Raw genomic sequence first — 22,368 nt, 5'->3', positions numbered from 1 at the left:
TAATCTCTCACTTAAAAAAAATATATATTACTAAAGCATGATGTGGTAGCACCATTTACAGACAGATATTTTCCATTGAGATGACACAAACCTTACCGCCCACATGAAGTTTTACTGATTAAACTATATAGAGTACATAGCGTAATGTAGAAGTTGGGTTTAAGCAAATATAATTTGCACATCACCAAGCAAAGTATTCTAATTTGTTTTGATCCTGTTCAAATCTTTTTTTTATCTCACTTCAGAATTACAAAAAATTGTAATAAATACTGAAATATATTTTGAAATATTTGTCCATTTCATTTAGAAGCTGTTTAAATCACTTTGCAAAATGCTCTAACTTTGCAGTCAGACTAAGAAAACTAAATATCAATTTGAAGGATCAAATAAACAGAAATTTGTTAAAATACATAAACTGACATTTCACTGCGGTCTTTTAACATGCAGCAAATGTGACAAGATAAAAAAAAGTTTTAAAGGCATCTTTATTACTCATTCACTTTCTGAATGAAAGAACACCTGTTCTTTGCCACCTCCAGCTCTCACCAGACCAGGTCAGTAGGCCCTAAAAATAGTTTGTCCTGATAAAATCTGACTCACCATAGGGAGTGGAGGGGTGGAATTTATGAGGACTGTAATCTTCCTTTTTATCAGCAGTTTAACAATAGTAAAGCGATCTGGGGAGAGTAGCTGATATATTTTGGAAGCTGTGAAAGAAAATACTCTGGTTAGCACAAAGATGTCTCACTTGGTTTTAAGACAAAAATAGTAAAACAGGCATTCAAAACTAAGTAATGTGATTGCCTAATCAAATGAGCAGAGCTTCAGCTTTGATCAGTTAGAGCATGTAATGCTAAAATCTGTCAATTTTAATGGATGGAAGCGGGTACATGTGATAAAACAGAAACCTACAAGTAAGCCAGTCAGTCACTCAAATCTTTATTTTGGTTCTAGACCATAAAAGCGCACAAAATGATACATAAATATCACATCAATCATGCAATAGAAAGTGGAAGATGGCCTGACACATAATATAGGTATGTAATTATAATTCATGTTCTTTTCTCCTGAAATGAATAATTAAAATCATCCTAAAAACAACATAAGATCTAAAAATGTGGAAGAGTTTAAGTATTATAAGATAAGGAGAAAATTTGAGTCAGAAAAAATATTACACACCCAGGCTTAAGCCCTTAGTGATAAGAATTGAGCTGGTTACTTACGCCTATGTCCACGAGCAAATATGGCAGTTCAGAGTTTGGCAATATGATGATTGGAGGCAACAGCTGTCTTATTATAATATGCTTACACTGACTGAATTTACTAACAGCCGGTAAGCTTACATGCTACTTAGTGCACACCTAGCTATGTTGTTGGATGCCGTACGCAGTTTTTCCCTTGTCCTCTGCATTCCCATCAGGTATCTAGTTAGTGCAAAGAGCAACACTTTGTTGCTATCATACCTCAGTATTCTGAGGGCCACATTGCACATCCTGGCACCCAGTGACTGCAGAACTGGATTATCCACCATCTCCTGCAAGGTAAATAAGCAGAAAAACATAACATGTTCCACAGTTTCATTGCTGACATCACATGCTGGGCATCGCTGATCACTAACCCAGTGCTCTTGTTCCCACTTAGCTATAAAGGTTTGGGGAGGTAGTGTCCCGTAACAAAATTGCAAGTAAAGACGCCTAGCTAAGGGTGGCTCAATCTCATCCAAAGAGTCCTCCTGAAAGTAAGTATATGTTACTAAAAGGAAAGCATTGGTAAGGGACCCTTGGCCCATCTCCGAATGTAAATGTGAGTCTCTAAAATGCCAAAAGTTGGCTTCGAGACAGTCTTTAGAACAGCCCCCTGCCTCACCTGGTGCGCGCCACAGATTTGCCAGCCCTATATCTGTAAGAGTGGATTTCAAATATTTTATCCATGCTATGTTGCCAGAGCCATTTAGGCAAAGGATTTCCTCGAGCCCCTGCTGATAGCAGTGGAGCTCTGGGGTAATCCAGATCCTCCTCCAGTAGAGCAGGGGAGGAAGGTTTATCCTTTCAGACAGTGATCTCAGCCCAAGGTCCATTCTAAGTGGGAACAAGGGAGTGCTAACTAGTACACCAGCCACCTGGCACATAAAGCGATTTTCCACCATAGACCTAGTCCTATTCAGATGCCCCCATAGTTCAGCTCCATATGAGAGTATCCAGATGGCCATGCAATTGAAATTTGGAGGGCCCGCCGGACCGGGGCGAAACTGAGAACCACACATCTTAGTGATCCCGCCCACTGCTTGCTTTATCCTAAGCCTGTGTTGCGTGATGTGTGATTACCTACAAGAAAGTTTTAATGAACAAGTGCCAGGCTCATGTTGAGGGAAAAATACAAGGCCTTGAGAAGAAGGAAAATGTATCGACAGCCAGAACCGACTGTAATATTTTCTAAAATGTTCGCTTTACGTGCCAAATAGTATGGCCAAAATGTGCAGTGTACATAATGGAAACGCATTCCAAATAAGTGAAAGTGCAGATAATGCTAAGGCTTTTAAGTTACAGAAACGAAATAACAATTGGTTACTAAAATATAACAGCACACATTTAGGCACATATTTACATTTGCATTGCGTAGTATATAAGCCATCACTAAGGTATATATGTAACTTAATTTACGTTCTCAAAGTGCAGTAGCCACCTTGTATGATTTTACACTTTGTGATAGGAAAGTCTAGTTCATGGTGGGTAGGGTTGGATTTTTGGCAAGGACTACCTTTAACAGTTTGGATAGGTCTATGTTGTTTAAATTGTATCTTGACTTAATAGTAAAGAACAGTAAGGGATCACTATTTGTGCGTAATTTGTAATCATCATAACATCCAACTCTGTGCAATCTCTCAGAAATAATGTTTTCCCCTGTATCTTGGTATGTTGATTGTACCTGAGGACGGCTAATGGTGTAGTCTTTCATCTTATTTTGAAGTTTATCTATAGTTGGCAGGGCAGAAACTGCATATGTGACAATCTTAAAGGAGTTTTTTTTTTTTACCATCTTCACTGTAATAATTGAAGTTTGGTTAAGTGTTATGCTAAATCTTGTTTGATCATTAGCCAAAGAGGAGAGTTTACCTCAGTGACTGTGAACCACTAGACGTTCTGTCATGCTAGGAAGGCTTTTTGCTAGCTCTGAAGTTCACAACGTTTAGGCCCCATGGATTTTTTGGAACTTCTTATTAGTTTGTGTAGATCAAATCTTGATTTCTTTGTGCATCGATAAAATTTTATCAGGTCCTCATTTTTTTTAAGTCTCAGAATACAAGTTGCATGCAAATAAGGACGTTTCTAAGTGCACGAGCCCTCATTTTAACAGTTTAAAAACTGTCCCTTCAAGTGAAGAATATGGGAGTTCAGTTGTCTGGATAGGTGGTTCTTAATCTATTGACTTCTGTGGGTCCCCACTTAATCATTACTTGAATTTGGAGAGCCCCAATGAATCATTATTGGAATCTAGTGACCCCCCTTCACTGAGTCACTTTCAACATTTTCATTTTAACGTCATGATGGCACATTTCTAAATTCAACTGGTGCCACCCAATGTGCATACTATATTCTGTTTGATGCATTTACACTGCACCCATGAATCAATCTGTGGACACCAACTTAATTTTTAGCTCCCACTTTAAAATTCCTTCACATTTATTGAACACTTCAAAGTTTTCATTTTTATATTTTGCTTCATCATTTATGTGCACTTTATTAATGTGTTATTATTTAATTTTCTTACCAGTCGTGGACCCCATGAGTTGGTTTCTCAGATGCCCAGTGGTCCCCATGCCACAGGTTAAGAACTACTAGTCCAGGTGGTTTTTGGTTTTGTTTCAATTTTCATTGTATTTCATGGAGTTGATATGATTGTTTTTCGATCACATTCTAAAGTATTTTTGTTCCGAAATTTCTTCCAGCCGAAACTTTTATTGTAAACTAAGGAGCTATGACAGTCTGTTTAGGGAGAGGATTTCTGTTTTCTTTGTATAATATGCAGCGTGAAACCCTAGCATAATTTTCTATTGTTTTGGTAATTGCTTGGATAACGGTTTCTGATTTTTTCCAATAAGTATAAAAACATCCTTTGCATAGGCTGTCACTTTTAGTGAGCCAGATGTGAAAGGGATTCCTGCTATTTTGCTATTGATTGAGCTCTATTAATAGAAAGTTTAATAGGGCAATGGGAAAACAGGCCACCCTTTCCTGCTACCTTATTTTAATAGAAAGCTTTTTGGCTAGTTTCCCATTGTTGTAATACTACTGCAGGGTTTGTTATATAGAGCTGTGACTGTTAGAAAGTGGGTCTCTAGTTGGCAGACGTTTGCACTCTGTCCAAATAGGGACCACAATCCTAGTCACGGTAAGTAAGATAGAAACTCAAAGTTTACCCGTGCTCACCCTCTGTTAGCTAGACACAGAGCAGTCAGGCTAAAATAAAGAGGCAGTGTGTAAAGTATTTGTGCACATGCACAGTAACACAGTGAAAACACCACAAAAGGACTCCACACCAGTTAGAAACATAGCCAATATTTGTCTGAGTCAAACACAACCAAAATGACAAAAATCTAACTTACGCAAGTCAAGGTATAACTTTGTATGAGGGCAGGATATAAGTGTGAACTACGTCTCCCTCTCTCTGCCTAGGATGAATGTAGATGTATCTCCTGTCACACCCAGCCCTTCCCGTTAGTGGCAGGCAGGAGAGAATGCGCAAATATAGCTGTGACCTAAACCAAGAGGTGTTTCTAAAAGTGGCATTTTCAGACCTGCAAATTAAAAACCACCATTACCAAATATGTATTTAAAATTTTTGAGTCCAGTGACACCAAACCCCATACTCCTATCTTTTCCAAATTGCAAATTACACTTGTGGTGTTTTAAGGTAACAATGGTGAGATAGTCCTTGCAATAGTGAAAAACTAATTTAAGAGTTTTATACCTATCTGGGCATGTTAAACTTAAAAGTAGGTACACTTGTCAGGTTGAGATGGCAGTTTAAACTGCACACACAGGCTCTGCAATGGCGGGTCTGAGACACATTTGAAAGGCTACTGTAGTAGGTGGCAGAACCGTTGCTGCAGGCTCACTAATAGCATTTGACTTACAGGTCCTGGCACGCATGATGCACTTTACTAGGAACTTACTAATAAATCAGATATGCCAGTTGTGAAGAAGCCAATGTTACCATGTTTAAACACATGCACTGGTCAGCAGTGAAATGTGCACTGAGTCCTAAAGCCAGCACAAACGAAGTTCAGCCCAGTCAAAACAGGAGGTCAGAAAGCAAAGAGGGGAAACCACGCCAAAAGAGGCCAGGTCTAACAAGGACTATCTGACTGAATTTATGTTGGGAGAACGTGTCCAAGTCACTTTATCTGCATCCAACATCATCAGGGTGTCTAGTAGTTTTGCTTTCTCTATGATGTGACTAAATTTAATATTGTCTAAACTGAATCTGGCTTTTATAAAAACCAGTTTGGATGGGGTAGGTCAGTGTTTTAAAAAATGGTTCTAATCTGTTGGTTGTGATTTTGGGTAAATGTTAAAAGTTGTCAATAGTGAGGGAGATGGGATGGCATTTTTGGGGGGCTTTGGAGTATCCTTCCTCTCCTTTGAAATGACTAATATGGTAGCTTGAAATGTGTTTCCCAGGTGTGTGAGGGAAGATGTGGCTTTGGGAGTAAGTGTCTTCTGCTCTTGTGGACCCAGAGTATGCTGCTAAAAAGTTCAAGTTGCGACAGGTCCATTAAGCTTTTAGATCTCTTGACATTGGCATAGTGAGTGCTATTGCATTGGGTTACAATAAAGATCCACTATCCGTCATTTAGAATTATCATCTAGCGACCCCTCTTAAAGTAGGTTTTACAAATTGACATTATGTGGTTCACATTTACTTGTACAACAAACAGCAATATTGATAAAAAATATATAGAAAGCTGTTAAGTCTTTGAGGAATGTAAGTTGATTGGAAATGCCTCTCAGTAATTGTTATTGTGAACGTTTATCTCCAGACATCCCCACTGCACCTATGTTTGCTGTTTTCTTAGCCCTAATGTACTGCCTGTAATGATTCTGCATATAATCATTCCCACCATATTGTGCTTGTCGAGTTAACAGTTGTGCTTTCTTCCATTTTTGTGCGACAAATAGAGCCACTAACAACATGATTTCTTTTTTTTTTTTAAATGTATTGATTTGTTTTCAAGGCCGGACTGCCTATCAGGTTTTTTAGTGGGCTGGCAGAGTAGGGGGCTGGTTTCATGCTGTGGGCTAGTTTTGTTGCTGGACATCTGCTGGCCATGTACCTACTTGCAGTGCTTCTATAAAAACAAGGCAAAAACAAATGGCTTTAAAATGTGCTTGATGTATACTTTACAACCATTTTTTTGCACTGTTTATTTAGATCAAAACACCTGGTTGCCAGCCCTGTTTGTCATTTTAAATTAATTTAAACTGGCCTGTTCTGACCTTTTGATAACCTAAATATTGTTGTTTGTATGAGTTCTAATCCCATTGCTGATTAGTTGTCAGAACCTTCAGAGTCAACCCTGTTAAATGGGCAAAAACTCAACTCAGTGTTTCCCAAACTTTGGGCCGCAGCCCACTGGTGAGTGGCCAACCAATTTCTGGTGGATCATGAAAGATCAATGAATAAAGGAGCCTTTATATTTTGTATATATATTGTCACATTTGCTGTGCTTGAAAGATAAAAGTCAAATGTCCGGCTGTCTTCTAACAAATTGCTGCTTATTCTTTTAACATGGGGATTGGTGTTTATTTTTCTTTCTCTGACTGCCAAGCGAAGGATTTTATAAAGTGAACTATATAACAGTATTGTTGGGGGTACAGGGAGTGTGAAAGGAAAAGCTGCAGGATGTCTGTTTTTGTAACATACAATCAAATTTGAATACCTGTAACATACATTTAATAAAATATTAGCAGTTTGGTGAGCAAAAATGAAACACATTTCCTAGTAATTCTGAAGTGTGATGGACACAACAACATTTTTAATAGGATCAAAACAAATCAAGACAATGTTTACTTGGTGAGGCGTAAATGACACCATTTGTGTGCAATATAGTTTCGTCAGTAAAACTGTGTGCAAGTATAGTGTCCATTTCAATGGAAACTGTGCTGTCTGTAAATCTTACCTCATGATGCTTTAATAATATATTTGTGTTGGTGTCCTCCAAAATGCACTACCAGCTACATACTACGCCCTTACCACACTACTGCTGAATTTATTTGCTGCATTTTGTGTGAAGCTAAGATTTTTCACACTCTCTATACCTTTAGTGATGTAACAGTAAGGTCAGCACCGCCAATCTAAAAATGTTCCAGCACCACTGGTGCAAAGGTGCTGAACTATGTCCATAAGTCCACTGTTAAAACAAACCCTTAGAGGTATTCCCAAGATGTTCCAATATTGTTTTACTGCTGTTTTATTTTTTGCTTCACAAAGCTGTTTCAACAGAGAATGTGCCCAGTATACGTGATATTGTACAATCATCTCACTTGTGAAAGACTTTTACACATAAATCGAGAAATATGGGTGTGGCCAATGGGCCAGAGCAGCTGAATTTCCATCTGGGGAACCAAGTTCAAATTCTGGTGTTGGCTGTGGCCAAATCACTTAATCTCCAGTGCTTAAAATAAATCTGACCTTATTCTGTGTAATCTGTTGATTATGTAAAGTGATCTGTTGCCCAAGGCATGCTGCTCCATCTGTCTACCTATGTAGTGTATTCTTATGTCTATGTGTGTGTGCATATAGAGCCAAAAATGCACAAATTAGCCTTATTTTAACCCAAAAATGGATATGATGTCTTACCCCTTACTCTATTATGGTAGGGGTTTTCAAACTTGATAATATCACTTCTGTCAACTCCAAAATGTTTCAGATGTCTTGTAATTTGTTTGAACAGATGCCACCAACCAGCACAACGCTCTCAAAAGTGTTACAGCTCCAGTGCAGTTCACCATGTGTCTATTTTTGTGGGCTAGTCAATATTTTTGGCAATAGTCCGATAAAGACAGATCAATGTGCGTTGTCAAGGTTATGGCATTTACAAGCAATTGCTGTTAAAGACGAACGCAAAAAATTGTAAAGATTAGGTTATTTTGGTAATTCAGAGCATTTTGAAAGTATGTCTACAATTACATTAAATAAAATTGTGCCCCTCCACTCCCTTCTTGTGTCCGTTAAAGCAACGTGGACCACGAAAGTTTGTTATTCTAAAAAGTGGGTTGTGGTACTAATAAGTTTGAGATTAACTGCTCAACATCATCTTTACAAACATGCACACACTTTTTCAACCTGTATCGATTTATGGTTTTTAGAGGAACCTAACTATAAGTTAAAAGAGCATCCCCATAAAATTCGTACAAAAACTACTTTTCAGTAAGCGTTCGATTTGTTTCTTGTCCAACATGAAGTGTCAAGTTTGTGCTCTGTTACTGTCAACCCTACTTTTCATTTTAACTTTTCTTTTGTCTCCCTCCTTCCTACATACAGGTTTGGCTGGTTTTCATATGAGTGTTTCCAATCATGAATCATTATGAGGACTTATCAGATGAAAATGAAGTGGACCATGCTTTTTTTGATAGTGATGCTGATGAAGTAGCAAAAAAAGTAGAAAATAACGTCTTAGAAACTTTAAAGCAAAAGGGGTCTCGAGCTAAAGATGACACATGGGACAGTAAATTACATTGTAAAGCAGCATTGGAATCACAGAAAGATTCTTCCAGTGAGGAGGAGAGAGAGAAACCACAGTCGCATTACCTACTTGGCAGACCAAATACAGCAAGTGCTACTTCATCAGTTGGGCCAAGGCCTGCAAGCGCACATAGTTCCGGGAGAAACTCTTCACAAAGTTTAAAAATACACACAGCAGTTCCCACTGGAATTCCCGAAATAAGGCAAGAGTATGAGGATAGTTATTACACCGATGGGAAGGACAGCAGTGATGAAGGCAAGGCTCGGAGACACAGATTAAAATCGGGAAAGCAATTTAACAGTTTCAAAAAGAATACTGGTAAAAAGATGACTCATTCCAGCTCATCGTCCTCCACTTCAGAAGCTGAAAGTTCAGACTCTGCGAGCTCCGAGCCCTCTTGCTCCAAGACTAAAAGAAAACAGCCTGCTTCTGGCTCCCCCCACTCCTCTTCAGAACTTAATTCCAAGTCTGCGTCAAAGCTATCAGATCGGAATAAAAAGATTCAAGACTACCACGACGAATCGGAGGATACAGTGACCGACGTAACGCCACTGTCTACTCCGGACATCAGTCCTATTCAGTCTTTTGATCTTGCAGCTACAAATGAAATGAAGAAAAAGATCATGAAACAAGAAAATGTGAGCCAGGAGATTTATGGTACGTTTTCAGCAAAATAACAAATTACAGGTCCGCTCTTGGAGGCCACGTTTGTGAAGAAAGAATTATCATTGAATCTTATTTTTATAATCTTTCCTCGTAGATCCTGACTCGGAACGTAAATATGATCAAAAAGCCCTTCATGATGCCATGGATTTAAATCAACTTTTGAAAGGTATGTAATTAAAGTTAAGTCCAGTTTTGTATATAGTTTGTGTTCCTGTGCATGAAGATGGTAGTGTTATACATACAGCAATGCAAGTACCTGTTAAGTATTTGGATAGAGCAGTACATTTTCCAGTTTGCAAGGACCCTGGCTTCACGTTTTTTGGAGCACACTTAGATTATCTAAAACAATGACTTGCAAGCAGGGATGTCCTAAGAACTCTGGACCCTGTAGCAAAGTACTCATCACCGAAAGTATGCAATTTTGAGTGTTAAAATGTACTTAATTTCCATCGAGTGATTGCCTAATAGGTATAATTATTTCTAGGTAACTGAAATTTTCAAGGTGGTCTTCATTTTAAGTTTATACACAGTTTGTCATTGTTACATACAAGCTTATTGATTTACAATAACATTATATAAATCCAAAATACGCAAAAAGTTTTCACTTAATATTGAAAAATTCTGGACAAGAATATAGTAAGTTAGCAGCAGAAAAAAAATGTATCGCCTCTGTATCCTTAAAGTATGGTCCTCCTACATAAGAATTCATAAATATTTCCTTACTTAGAATGCGTCGCAAATTCATATTACATAGCCTACATCATCAGTCCAACCCACCTAATCCATGCCATGCTAACTGAAAGTGTAATATGGAAAATAAAGTGCTCAAAAATATTTTCAGCAGATACCTACACCCTGTTTTGGTAAGGAAAGTTCTGAAAGCTGTACCTCATACACCATGAGGTTGAGGATTTTGTATGTAAATTATTATGTAAATCCTACATGTGGGCATTCAGCAATCATTTTTGTGAAGTGCAGTTTTATTAAAGTTTTTCAAGGAGGGGCGAAATAGACAATATATCATATGTTTATTCTAATTGTTGGCACAGAAATAAAAATAAATAAAAAAACAGAATGCGATTGTTGTATAATGAATAATAACTACTAGCATTTGCTCCTGTCTTCTTCCTCTTCACCTTCGCAACCATCCGCTTTCTATTCCCTCCCACCAGTTTCTGTTTTAGTTAAAAGACCTCCTATGAGTCTCCACGGAGGTGGTTGCATTAGCACTTGATCTGCTTATTGAAGTATTGCAGTGATGGTCCCCTAAGATCTTTGAAGTAAAGATGTTGATCTTGCATGTTTCTGATAAGCTTCTTCATAGCAAGTGTCTGCCATAAACTGTGGAATCACTGAGAGATCACAAAGCTCAGTTTTCTTCTATTTAAATGCTGTAGCTAATTTCACTACCCTAGGAATAGCAGAGTCATATACCATTTTGCTTTCGAGATGTGCTCATAACATTCTTGCCTCAGTCCCAGGATAAATACTCTTGGATTGAAAGGGAATGGGAAGCCAAATACTTCTTGTAGTGTCTTTGCTACTTTGACCAAAATCACAAGACCTTTGGCCATTACCAACATATATCCATGAGGTTGACCAGCACCCCCCAGCTCCTCCAGCAAAGCTGCAGTGAACATGTTTTTTGACTGGGATGTAATATCATAGTATAGTAGTTTATTATGGATTTCTCAGTTTTTTTTTTTTAAGCTAATACATTTTTATGGCAGTCCCTGTTTTGCTTTCCTTATCTTATGACCGAGCTGACAAAACTTCTCTGGAATGCATTTCTTAGTTTAAAGAAGACATTTATTATTACTTCACCACGAGGTTCCTGAGAGACGAGATTAGTAGGTTGGAAGCACACGTTTAAAAGTAGTCACAGCAATGAAAGCAAAATTTATCAAAGTGATTCTCAATTGCAAGGTACACAGCAAATACATGTGATTATATTATGGCATAACTTCAAAGCAAAGAATAAAAGTCAAAATTCATCACCGTAGGGTCTATCACTGCTCGTCATCTTTCTCATGCCTGCAAGTTAATGACTCCTGTTCCACTGCGAGAAAGAGATTTTCCACCCAAACGGGAGGTCAGGCAGCTGACGTCCGCTCCTGACTGAAGCCTTGGAAAATTCCCCCTTGCTGCTGCCCAGGGACACCGTAAAAAGCCTGCTAACAGGCCCTTTCCTCCAATCACAGCCAGAAAAGAACAAGCTGGAGAGTGGCCAAGTCTCCAAGCTCGCTCGTTCCCAGGGCTGAGCAGAGAGGAAAACACAAAATATACGCTCTCTTTTCACGGTAGGGTCCAGTGTGAACACAATACGAAAAACACAGCTAGGTCTGCCATGTGGAAAAACACAGCTCATCTGCAATGTCTTAACTGTAATGTCTAACTCCACGATAAAGCCAATAGGCAGCTAACCTAAATACAAAATGTAATGTCTAATGCCATGTTAAAGCCAATAGGCAGCTAAACTGAATACAACATGTAATGTGCTACTGATGAACATTGAACAACTAATATGCGCAGTGGTGAAACACAGTCATTGGTCAAACACAATTAATGGCCTAACAGTCCCTCAAAAGTCCCATTCTCAGGAGGAAATTGCTTTCCTCATTGATTACTGTGGGTCCATAATTATGGCTAGGCGAGCATCTGTCAGTAAGGTGTATAATTTGGAAATCAATTCTGCTGTGCCAATCAGTTTTCCAATCACTTTTTGGATTGCTGCTGTTTTCATATGTGGTTCAGGTTTGGGACCTAATAAGGGAGTTGAGCATAGGTACACCTCTCAGATTTCCAAAATTGGTTTACCTTTTTCAGTGGTCAAAGGACTATATAATGGGGGTTTGAAATGAATTTGAAGCCACCCTACAGGGCCCCAATTCAAAGTTGATCAACTAGGGCAGATGCAGAGCCAGTCTAAAGCTCATAGTCAAGTGACAGGAGAGGGATACAAGATGAGTTTCAGTTTTTCTGCAATTGCGTCTCAGGTCCAGTATGCATTCTTGGGCTTTTGTGTTTATGAAGTAATATGAGGTCCATAAGGGATGGCCCATTAATATATGGTCCAAGGCTGTATGTGGTTTGTTTGAACCATTCGTTTAGGATTTTCAACTGTCACCATATAGTATGTGTGGAAATCCGGGCGTGCTAGACCTGTTGTAGTAATTTGGGGGAGACCCAATACCTGACCTTACACCATAGAAATTTCAGCACAGCCTAGCAGATATGTTTGAGAAAACTCCCTGGGAGAGCCTGAAACAATTACAAGGCTCTAGGGAGGACATTAATTTTCATTCTAATGTCTGTCTTTATATTGATATCTTTTCTGACTTCCTGAATACGGGTGGATAATTGAATATGTGCAATTGACGAGTGTGATGTGTAATTTTAATTCCTATGTATTTGATACAAGTCTTGGACCAGTGGAAATGATAGTATCCAATAGTCACAGAGGTCAGGATAGTCAGATTGAGAATTCAGCTTTTTACCCCTTTACCCCCATGTATATTTTGTCACCGGAGATTAGTTAAAAGTTTTTGAGCTGAAGTAATATTTGGGGAAGGGATGATTCAAGATCACCTAGAGTAGGTAGTACGCTACTAATTGATTGGTAAGGTCCCACAATAAGAACGCAACTTTTAAAGCAGTTAATTGCAGTATAAAATATGGTTCATAGACAAAAACTGCAAAGCGGGATATTTTGTTCCAAGTTTAAAGAATTTTTATTGATGAGAAGTGGAGAATTCCAAAAATGAGTCACAAAGTCCAGCAAAGTTTCAGCCAACATGTGTTTCGCCCCACACGGCGTATGCGCCAGGGCTTTCTCAAGGTTGCAAAAAAGAAGTAACATAAGGCTGAGGATAATACTCAGTGTAGAGGAAAAGGTCACCAAAGGGTGAAAACCGAAGATGCGTGGAGGAGGGTCATGCACCTCACTTACTGTGCTCAATTTCAGGGAGAATAGTACCCTCTATATAGACGGTACTATAAGGGAGAGATAGTACCATCTGGTAATGAAACATAGATCCATTCATGGTGTTCAATATTAAGTAGAAGGTGCACTGAAGGTACTAGGAGTTATTCCATGCTACAAGAGTGTAGCTAAAATTGGAAACGAGAGGAGTATATATCGATAGTTTAAATGGGTGTTTTTAATAATGTGAGTTTTTGCTGGCACTAGAATACTTGAAAACTATGTGGTAGTGCTAATTAATGTCATGCAAATGAATAAAGAGGGATAGCAATGTGGGCAAATTATAGTCCAGAATTTTACAGGTAATAGTTACATACCACGTTATTTGAAAGCATAATTCTTCAGGCAGATTGCCACATTTGTTATAGAGAATCTGTACATGAAATATATGGAAAACATATATAGTGTGTGGCATTAACTCTACAGACAGGCAAAGATAACAATGCTGGCAGATTAATGTCTGATGTATACCCATCGACAATCGAGGATCGCTGCATCATGATATTCCCAGACTTCACGAGGAAAACATAGGAACAAAGAGCATCATTTATCGAGCCCAAGAAGAAGTTGAGAGATCTGCAGCTGCAGTATGCCATGTTGTTCCCCGCCAAACTCACAACAATACCACACTGATCTTCACTTCCCCTCAACAGGTAAGGGACTGGATGGAATCGAGCCTCCCTGCCTCGAGAGAGGGACAAGGAACAGGCCCAACCTGGGAGTCACCTACGGAAACCATGGCAAACAAAGACAGAAAGACGCAAGGCGGTGGAGATGGGGGGGTGGGGTGGCCCCTGGTGGAACGAGCCCTAGCATCTGTCACCCAGCGGATAATCTGTCAGACCGAGACTCTGTGTCAGAATGTGCTTCGGTCTCTCCCATGGACTTGATGGACCCACCACTAGCGGTAACACCTGGGACGTCTGATGAAATTCTGTAACCACATTACATCTTGGGACTGACCTGACTCCTCGCTCCCCCCAGTGGTTGCTGGTGATGCTGATGGTGGGGGTCTGATTATCTACTAAGGACTTTGTGTATTGGTGCTGAGGGCCCAACCCTGTCCACATCGACTGGAACCCTGGAGGCGCTTCCTCAGCTCACACCATCACTGACCCCACTGGCGATGGGCGGACTCATTCAGCAATGCGACTGGGTGCCTTTTGAAAATTCTGGTGAAATAGATGGCGTGGAGTGTCTGTGAGAGTCTGCCTAGACCTCTTTCCATGGATCCCCCTATTTTGGCTGTTGAAAATGTTTAAAAAGTTTGGACGGGGATGTTTCTTATCCCGGCCATGGGGAAGGGGAGTTGGGTTGTTTATTTAGTTGTTTTGATTGTTTAGCATCTGCTCACTCATCATCTCCTATGCTTATAAGGGGTATTCCTGAGCCTGCTGGAGGAGAGCAACAGCAATCTTGTGGCACACGCTTATTAGACACCGATGACCCCGCCCCATGGCATCCTTCATAACATATAACTTCATTACATGGAATGTCAGGGGATTGAATATCCTATCCAAGTGCTACAAGGTGTAGTCCACCTAAAGAGGTGGTGTGTACACATTGCAATCATTCAGGAAACGCACCTTACAACCCAAGAACGCAGCAACATCAAAAAAAGATGGCACGGACAGTTGCACGCCACCACGTACTCCGCATTTGCTACGGGAGTCCTGCTTTGGATTTGCCCAGGGGGTTCCCTTTTAGGCAACAAAAGAACTGATAGATTTGGAGGGCCGCTAAACCCTGGTCTCTGGACGGTCGAGACATCACTATATTGGGGATATATGCACTCAAGCACGAGCAGGGGTCTTTCCTTGCTACTCTGTCAGGTAAACTAGGCTCTTACATAACCCAAGCAGCCCTTATAGGAGGGGACCACAACTGTGCTTCAAATATTGATCTTGACACCCTCCTTTACCTAATTCTCCAATCCACCGCACAGCCAAGACCTTTACTGACTGGCAGCAAACCTGGGGACTTCTGGATACATGTAGGCACCTGCACAACGATGAATGACATTACTCGTACTACTTGAGGCTCCACGACCTACATGTCAGATTAGATGCCTTCTTGGCGTCCCCGGACGTCCATAGCTATGTTTGCACTGCAGAATATCTATGCTGCACAATATTGACCACAACCCCCTACTGCTCTATGTAGCGTGGCACAGAAAGCGCCGCCGTAAACTAGAATGGCGGCTCATTGTTGAGACACTGGAGGATGCAGCACTCGATTGGTGTGGCTTGCCAAACCTATTTTTTGGAGAATGAATCCTCCCAGGCGGTGGAGTTGGAGGCCTTTAAGACAGTGATTAGGGGCAGATCAGTGGCAAATGCATAGCTGAGGGTTAGGTGCACCCGTGCGAGGGAAATTGAGAAACATGAAAATGCACTATGCACCCTAGAACAAGAGAGACCAGTTAATCCGGATTCGGGCTCGTTGGTACTGGAGGCCAGGGAGAAAGTGGCAACCTTGTTTGAGGCTTACACTGCACAGGCACTCTTCTCGCATGGCTGGTGAATCCCTCCCTTAGGAGCTCACTGGTACTAGAGATTGAAGGTGAGAGGGGGGGAACAATTATATTGACGGGGCGAGCTAAACGCGAGGTTTGTTGGATATTACACCTCTTTATATGCTCCACCAAGTGAACCCATCTGTCCCTTGTAGTTGAGACTGCTGGAGGATCTTAAACTCCTGCAGCTGTCAATGGCGGAAGGCATGACTCTAGAAGACCCCATCACCCTCCCAGAAATTAGTACACCATTAAATCAGTGGCTAGTGGCAAGGTACTGGATTGCGGATGGGCCCACGGCAGAGTTTTACAGCACATATACTGACTCATTAGCCAGACAGGATCAGACAGGCTTTCTATCTCACCGCAATACAGCTATGAATATCCGAAGGCTGATTCCCCTCCTCCAGCACTGACTTCCAGAGGTAGAGGATGCGATTATAATAACAATTAATATCGAAAAAGTTTTTGATAGTCTTCGCTGGTACAATCTCTACCAGGCGATGGAGCAGATGGGCTGGGGCAGATGTTTGTTAGATGGACGAAACTGCTTTATAGCAACCCTCTGGCTCAAGTCCAAACCGGTCGTACGATATCTGAGCTCTATGCAGTGGGTAGAGGAATGAGGCATGGTTGTCCTCTCTCTCCCTTATTATTTGCAATAGCAGTAGAGCCCCTGGCACAGGCACTGAGAACAGGAAATCATTACAAGAGTCTTATAATATATGGACGTGCACGTAAGATCGCACTCTGTGCGGACGATATGGTGCTCTTCCTCCTTATCGCGATTCAAGAGCTGAGGGGGGCGATAACTTTACTTGAGCAATTTGAGGACCTATTGGTATTACACATTAACTGGCAGAAGTCCCATATATTCCAACTGGGGAAACACACACTTCTGTCCTGGGACCTCCAGGGCCTCTCTTTGGTATCATCTACTTTTAAATACCTAAGCGTGCATATCTACCATGACCTCCTGGAGGGAAACGTGGGCTGGGCGATTCAGAGACTTATGGCGGACGCAGCCTTTTGGGGAACGCCCCCCCTCTCGGTGTCAGGCTGCATCACCCTTGTTAAGATGGTGGCCTTGCCTCACCTGATTGATTTCTTTCTCACCCTGCCAGTGTACCTCCCTGGGTCCCTCTTCTTGGAAGTTCACCCAATACTGACAGAGGTAATATGGTGGAAAAGGGTGACGTAGAATAGCCCTGACAAAATTTCAGCACCTTACAGAAGATGGAGGGTTGGCAGCTCCAGGTGTAGAATTATACTTCTTGGCGAGTCAACTTCAATGGTTTGCGCAGTGGCTGCATGAGGAATCCCACCCTAGCAGGGATAGGCAGCAGACTACCACACCCTATCATGGCTTGCTGCGAATCCTACTGGACCCCAAGGGGGGGCGACACCCTCCGGTCCCGTCAACTGTGCAGATTGTGAAGTGATGCTGGTTGCATACCTGACAGCGTATAGAACCCTGCCCTGTGCCCCAGAGCTACCTATAAGCGGGCTGTCTGCTCTTCCGGGGAATCAAACCCTTTGGGGAGTGACCAGATGGACGGAATACAATATCAAAACACTTGGGAGCCTGTACAGAGACGGGGAGCTGATACCCTTTGATACCCTGGCTGATTAATGCGGGCTCCCCCTGGGGCAGTTTTTATTGCATAGGACGTTGGTAACCACACTCAGACGACACTGGCGGCAAGGATCAGCGGAGCCGAATGATCATCCATAGTAACATTACCATTACTGTCACCCAACTCCATATTAGCCTCTCCTTCACAAGAACCATTCTCCATGACTTCCTGTTGTTCACAACTTGCCCCTTTTTTTATACAAACACCAGATTGCATCCCACTTCCAAACATCACTAACGGATCAGTTCCACAATTTCCGTCATGATACTCAAAATTACCAGCACATTTTGCCAATCTGCTCACATTCCACACTTTACCATCCTGTGTAACAACACTTTTTTTGAACACTTTTACAACCTTCAAAGCCCTGCCAAACTTAGATGCACCTTTCCTCACAAAACCTGGCTCACGCACCTTTACCCAATCACCAACCGAAAAACTAGGTTCCCTCACCTTCCACTTGTCATCATATCTCTTCTCAAATTTCTCTTGTTTCCCCCTCACCCTTTCTCTAACTTCCTCCACTGAGATATCCTCCCAGTCCTTACTCAGTTTCTTCTTAAACCACCACGGACACAATTTAGACACAGGATGTCTTCCTTTCAGTAATTTGAATGGACTCACTTCCGTGGTACTTTGCGGGGTAATGCGATAATACCACAACTTCTCCCTTAATTTCTCTTTCCACATTCCCCCAAATCCTCTTGCCCAGCAAATACTATCCTTAAGAACTCGATTGAATCTCTCTACTTGACCATTCCCTTGAGGATCATACAGAGGTGTAGTAACATGTTTGATATTACTATATTTAAAAAAACTTTGCATTTCACCAGAAGTCAGTTGGACGCCATTATCCGAAATCAACACCTCCGGATATCCTTCCCTAGAAAACACCTCCTTGAAAAACTCAATAATAGTTGCAGATGTCACCTGAGCAACCAACCTTACCTCTGGCCATTTGGAAAAATAGTCAATTAACACCAAAGCATAACGTGTATCTGTTGGAAGAGAAAAAAATGGGCCAGAAACATCAAAACCTAACTTCTGCCACGGACAATTCGGCCAGGGAATAGGTTCAAGGGGAGCAGGTACTGTTCTCAGCATTTTCTCCGCATTTACACACACACACAACACTCCCTCACAACCCGATCTGCCATTTTGTCGAAACCAGGCCACCAAAAACAAGTGCGTATCAATCTTTTCATAGAAGACATTCCAGGATGACCACGATGTGCCAGTTTCAAAATCACATCTCGCATACCCTTGGGTGGAATGCACTTCCCATTCTTAAACAACAACCCACTCTCTATATGCAATTCATCCCTAACTTTACCATATGGTTCTAACTCAGCAGCTATACAATTCCTTCCTGGCCAACCGTCCCTCACATATCTCTTAACCTCTTGGAAAACTAAATCCTCCTCATCACACTTCATCCACTCATCTTCATGTATACTACCAAACTCGGCAGACATGTATCCAGACACAGAAGATACCACATCCCTTTCCACAATACTCACACCTTTCCCTTCATCCTGTGGAAGACGCGACAAACAATCCGCTACAGCATTACTTCTACCCGGCACATACTCCATTTTAAAACAATACTCTTGCAACCTGGAAACAAGTCTGGCAATACGGGCAGTGGCATTCCAACCTCCCCCAGGAGATAAAATACCTACTAAAGGCTTATGATCTGTCTGCAGAATGAAATTGGACCCCCAAATATAGTCCCGAAAGTGCTCCACAGCCCAAATGCATGCTAGCAATTCCTTCTCAATTACTGCATACCTTCTTTCTGCATCCGTCAATGTGCGAGAAGCAAACGTAACATTCCATTTGTCTCTCCCACATCTCTGAGATAAAACCCCACCAATCCCATACATGCTTGCATCAACAGTAACTATGCATTGTGCCCCCACACAAAAAGGTCTCAAAGTAGGCGCCTGTATTATCTCTTTCTTAATCCTCTCAAATGCATCACTCTGTTTTTCTGTCCATACATATTGGACTCCTTTTCGCGTAAGCTCCCTCAAAGGCTCCATTTTTGTAGCAAAATTCTCAATAAATTTGCTATAATACTCACACAAGCCAGTGAATGATAATAATTTTTCACGATCATCAGGAGCAGGAGCATTTACTATTGCTTCCACTAGGGATCGTTTTGGTACAACACCTTCTCCCGAAATTGTATGACCTAGGTACTCAACAGATTTCAAGAAGAATTTGCACTTTTTCTCCCTTAAAGTCAAACCATTCACACTCAACACTTTACAAACATTTTCTACATGCAGTTTGTGTTCAACTTCATCTTTTGAGAAAATTAAAACATCATCCTGGAAACACTTCACATATTTGTCCATGTCTTTAAACAAATGAAACATCGCTCTCTGGAAGACTGACGCTGCTGACGCCAATCCAAACGGCATCCTCTTAAATTGGTATAACCCTTGCGGGGTGATAAACGCCGTGAGATGTCTAGAATCTTACGTTAATTCAATTTGGTGATACGCCGATCTCAAATCCAATGTGGAAAAAATATTCGCCCCCTCCAACATACTAATGACCTCATTTATCTTGGGTAAAGGATGGCAATTCACAATGATGTTAACATTTACAGCTCTCAAATCCACACACAGTCTCAAAGAATTGTCAGATTTTCGTGCTAAAATGATCGGAGAAACCCACTCAGAGGATTCAATCTCTTCTATCACACCCTCATTCACCATATCTGACAAGATCTTCTTTAATTCATCTCTGACACTAATGGGAACATTCCTAAGTTTCTGAATTACAGGTTTGGCATTAGCCTTGACTTTAATTCTGTGGCTGTAGTTGATCAATTTACTAGTGAAAACTTGTGGAAACTTAGAAGTAATCCACTCTGTTGCCTCCCTGGACTCTATCACTAATACAGGTTCACTACACCGGGGATTCAAAATTACACCCAATTTTCCTTGGTCCCTCCATCCTAGGACATTAACCCCCTTAACTGCAACATACAATTTAATATTGGCACGTCTCTCTTTAAAAGTGATTCCAGTTTCAACAAAACCAGTCACATCAATAGTCCTCCCTTCAAAACTTTCAGCAATAATATCTGGTTCCTTTAAATCGGTCAATTCCCAAATTCCCTCAAAGACTTGCTTAAAATAATCTTGTGTAACAATTGTCCAAGGTGACCCCGAGTCTGCCATTAACTCCAGCCTCCTCCCAGCGATTTGTACCTCACACCTAGGTCGTTTTATCTGTTCGCACCGTATTTCATCCCCATGCTTGAGTGACAACACCATGCCCTTTTGCTCATTATCACCCTTCAGCCAATCATGACCATCTTTACCACTACTAACACACGCCATCTTCCCTTTGGCTACATAGTTACTTTTCTTGAAATCTTTACATACCCGAGCAAAATGTCCCAACCTTCCACATTTCATACATTCTTTTCCAACTGCCGGACATTGGGGCGACGATGCAAGATGGTTCACACTACCACAACGGAAACAGGATAGTTTCTCCATCCTATCTTGTCTCACCCATTTCTTACCCACACCAGTATTCTTGAAACCAGGATTACCACTCGAATTACTACCCATCATTGCACCCACCACCTCAGATTCTATATTATTAACTTTATCGACATCCTGTACAGATCTCATCCACTTCTCAGATTGCTCTAGAGCTTTCGCAGTAGAGATTACATCTTGCAATTTAGGATCCCCCATAACCCACAGATGTTCTTGGATCTTCCTGCTTTTCACATGCACTATAATTTGATCCCGAATCATCTCATCAGTCATATCACCAAAATTGCAATGTATAGATAATCCTCGTAGTGCTGTTAAAAACTCATCAAATGTCTCATCAGAATGCTGTGCCCTAGTATAAAACTTGAATCTATTTAATGCCAGACTTACAGTAGGTTTGAATCTCTTCTCCAATCTCATTAGCGCTTCCTTGAAAACGTCCACTTCTCCCTCCGTATGATCTGGTAACAGTACTGGTGGTAAAGTTCTGAAAACCATCTGCCCCTCAGAGCCTAAACAATGTAATACATTTTTTTTTTTCCTATCTTGTGACATTTCGTCATCATCAATAGCTTTCATATAAGTCAAAAACTCTTCCTTCCACCTAGTCCAATGCAATGGTGGTTCTCCCTTGTTCTGTAAAAACTTTGCAGGAGGTTCAAACTGCATCTTTTCTCCCTTTTCCTTCTAATAAGTATACTTATATATAAAAAGGGGGAAGAAAAAAAAAATATGAAAAAATAAAAAATAAATAAAAAATAAATTTATGTAAGTGACTTTAGTTGTTCATAAAGTTAATGAATATTTGTCACAAAGATGTTCCTTTTCCGCATTTTTCCTTTAAAGACCTTCTTTAGTGACAATAATAGAAAAAACCATCCGATAGTCCTCTGTTTATGTCTAGAAGACAAAGTCCCGGCTCCGCCCAGAACAATATGCAGAGAACAGCACAGACGGCAGGAACAGCAAGAAACAGGTGTACTCCAACACAGGGCTGCGCAAACAAGTAAGGTATATTGCTAATGTAATCCTCAACACAGCAGTCTTCCACCTAAATTCAATCCGGTACGATGCGAAGATTCGCTACTGCTCGTAGAGCACAGAATGTACAGCACGCTCTAGGATCCAGAAAAGGATGTCGTGCAGCGCGTTGTTTAAATTAGGCCGCGTGACCAAACCCACAACGGCAGTTCAAACTGGCAGGCAAAGGCAGCGAAGAAGGAGGAACAGAAAGCACTAAAATAAAATAAAAACTGAAAGCCCACCTTCACTGCCGTGCCTCCATATCGCGCACT

The 22,368-nt window shown here is 41.0% G+C and overlaps 1 protein-coding gene across 2 annotated transcripts in view; it reads left to right on the top strand.

The window, feature by feature from the left end:
• Positions 1-22,368, top strand: part of CFAP97 (cilia and flagella associated protein 97) — a 209,471-nt gene that overhangs the window by 40,106 nt on the left and 146,997 nt on the right. For both annotated transcript variants that reach the window (XM_069199623.1, XM_069199632.1), the window contains 2 exons: positions 8,545-9,403; positions 9,507-9,578. In XM_069199623.1, coding sequence (XP_069055724.1) covers positions 8,578-9,403; positions 9,507-9,578 — 898 coding nt within the window. In that variant the 5' untranslated portion in view covers positions 8,545-8,577. The remainder of the gene's footprint in view (positions 1-8,544; positions 9,404-9,506; positions 9,579-22,368) is intronic.

The sequence above is a fragment of the Pleurodeles waltl genome, chromosome 1_2 (genome assembly GCF_031143425.1).
Source record: "Pleurodeles waltl isolate 20211129_DDA chromosome 1_2, aPleWal1.hap1.20221129, whole genome shotgun sequence".
Lineage (NCBI taxonomy): Eukaryota > Metazoa > Chordata > Amphibia > Caudata > Salamandridae > Pleurodeles > Pleurodeles waltl.
This window is presented reverse-complemented; position numbering and strand designations above follow the sequence as displayed.